The sequence below is a fragment of the Gadus chalcogrammus genome, chromosome 17 (genome assembly GCF_026213295.1).
Source record: "Gadus chalcogrammus isolate NIFS_2021 chromosome 17, NIFS_Gcha_1.0, whole genome shotgun sequence".
Lineage (NCBI taxonomy): Eukaryota > Metazoa > Chordata > Actinopteri > Gadiformes > Gadidae > Gadus > Gadus chalcogrammus.
The window spans coordinates 12,493,919-12,496,418 of record NC_079428.1 but is presented as its reverse complement, the minus strand read 5'-3'; the positions used below and the strand labels follow the sequence as shown (position 1 = coordinate 12,496,418).

The 2,500-nt window shown below is 38.0% G+C and overlaps 1 protein-coding gene across 2 annotated transcripts in view; it reads left to right on the top strand.

Annotated features, from left to right (window-relative positions):
• Window positions 1-286: 286 nt before the first annotated feature.
• Window positions 287-2,500, top strand: part of txk (TXK tyrosine kinase) — a 12,837-nt gene continuing 10,623 nt past the window's right edge. For both annotated transcript variants that reach the window (XM_056576305.1, XM_056576304.1), the window contains exons 1-3: window positions 287-393; window positions 1,278-1,317; window positions 2,001-2,076. In XM_056576305.1, the coding sequence (XP_056432280.1) occupies window positions 381-393; window positions 1,278-1,317; window positions 2,001-2,076 (129 nt within the window). In that variant the 5' untranslated portion in view covers window positions 287-380. The remainder of the gene's footprint in view (window positions 394-1,277; window positions 1,318-2,000; window positions 2,077-2,500) is intronic.

The following is a 2,500-nucleotide window of genomic DNA, read 5'->3' as shown; positions in this document are numbered from 1 at the left end:
CTTGACTTGGCTGATGATGTAATCGATTACATACTGCTAATGTTAGTAAAATAAGACAGTTGGTTCTCTTCTTTCTCTTCTTTCTCTTCCTCATCTTCCTCCTCCTACCATCTCCTCTAACCTTTAAAAGTTGTTAGGTGGGTTACAGGAAACTCTCTCTCTCTCTCTCTCTCTCTCTCTCTCTCTCTCTCTCTCTCTCTCTCTCTCTCTCTCTCTCTCTCTCTCTCTCTCTCTCTCTCTCTCTCTCTCTCTCTCTCTCTCTCTCTCTCTCTATTGTCATCTCTTTGTCACTCTGTCACAAGGAGACAGTGCTCGCACACTGACCATTGGATATAGCTGAGGACTCTGACCCCAAAGTGAAGAGGAGAGGACACTTCATCATGATTCAGTCCAGTAAGAACACACAGACACACACAAATACAGAGACCGACACACACACACACACACACACACACACACACACACACACACACACACACACACACACACACACACACACACACACACACACACACACACACACACACACACACACACACACACACACACAAACACACACACATGTATGACATGGTTTAAGTTAAGCCTTCACACAGATATCTGTAAAACTGTTAGGACTTGGTTGTAGTCTTTTCTCTCGATTCTCCGTATCAACAGTAGGGCTAGAACCGAGTGATGTTCAAAATACCGCAATTGTCCTTTAAGTCTTCAAACAGATATCTGTAAAACTGTAAGAACTTGGTTTAAGCTAAGTCTTCAAAAGATATCTGTATTACTTTAGGACAGGGTTTAATTTAAGTCTTCCACAGATATCTATAGGACTTGGTTTAAGTTTAGTCTTCAACATAAATATATATTATTGTAGGACTGGGTTTAAGTTAAGCTTTTAAACAGATATCTGTCTTACTTTAGAACTGGGTTTAAGCTAAGCCTTGAAACAGATATCTCTATTAGGATAGGACTGGGTTTCAGTAAATGCTTTAAACTGTAGGACGGAGAAAGAAATATGACTTCTCAAAATGAAACGCTGAAGGTGTCCCACTAATGGTATGGGATGTTGGTTAAGACTAAAGCTTACACACGCAGGCCTGGCCACAAGCATGCAGGCACAAATGCAAGCATGCTCTGCACCCCCCCCCCCATTTCCTGACAACTACCTTTATGTGAAAACCACATACAGAAAAAAAAAAAGGTTTACTTTTTCCATCCCAATAAAGCTCCTTTAAAGCTCTTTTGAATAAATAAATAAAGTTATCTCTCTTCCATCTGACTTCCAGATCAATTCATATTCTGCTGCTGCTGTGTGGTCCAAAGCAGGTAGATAAAAACATACTGTTCTCCCTGTGGTTAACAGGGAATGCCACCTTCAGCACGGACCAGACAGTTGGATAGTACTAGATGGGCGATACAATATGGTCTCAGAGATAAATGTTCTTTAAGAGATAACATTTTAAGAGATAGAATGTTCTGTAGAGAGATAGAAATGTTGGGAAGAGATAGAATGTTCTTGAAGAAATGTAATGTTCTTGAAGAAATTGAATGTGAAATATAAAGTTCAGAAGATGGTCTGTAGAAAAATAGAAGGTTCTGTAAGAAATATAATTTTTTGTAGAAGATATAATGCTTAGTTGGAAAGAGAACATTCTGTAAGAGAAATAATGTTCTGTAAGAAATAGAATGTTCTGCAATAGATAGCATGTTCTGTAGAGGGATAGAATGTGCCGCAGGTAAAAGAATGTTAACTGATAGTTATAATGTTCTGCATAGAGATAGATTGTTATGCTAAGGGGATTGCACACTACCCTGACATAAACCAACAAACTATACCATACCTGTTGATGGTTGTGGGCTATTGACAGATTACGTTGTTTTTTTTGGGGAACAGAGTTGGTCAGAAGAAGTATAAAGTTCAGTAGATGGACAAACAATAGTTGTTATTTGTGCAAGCACTATATGACATAAAGTGTTGTGATACATTGATTAAATGATTGATTGACCAGTAACCACATGGAGATGGATGAAAGAAGGTCCTCTACGTGTTTCCAGTTGCAGATCTACCCAGGACGTGCTCGCAGGGTAGGTGTGCGTATGTATGCATGTCAGTATGTGTGTGTGTGTGTGTGTGTGTGTGTTTTGTTTGTGTGTTTGTGTGTGTTGTTTACATTAACCCTTTATATTACAATATATTATTAAAACTTTGTTCAAGACACGGGAAGGTCCACATAGACAGTACATAGATTTAAAAAATAATTATGTATATCTATATATATATATAGATATACATATGAAACAATACAAAACATTTAAGAAGGACGCAAATTAGGCATTACCAATTATAATACAAACACATTTAAAACACATACAAGCTTCGGGTCCAGAAGCAAGATGAGTACCTTGTGTTACTCTGAGAGATATCAATTAGAGACACAATAATCGTGTTCAAAGACCGTGTTCAATCTGCCCATGAATCTATGCATAACATTTCTCAGAACAGCATTAA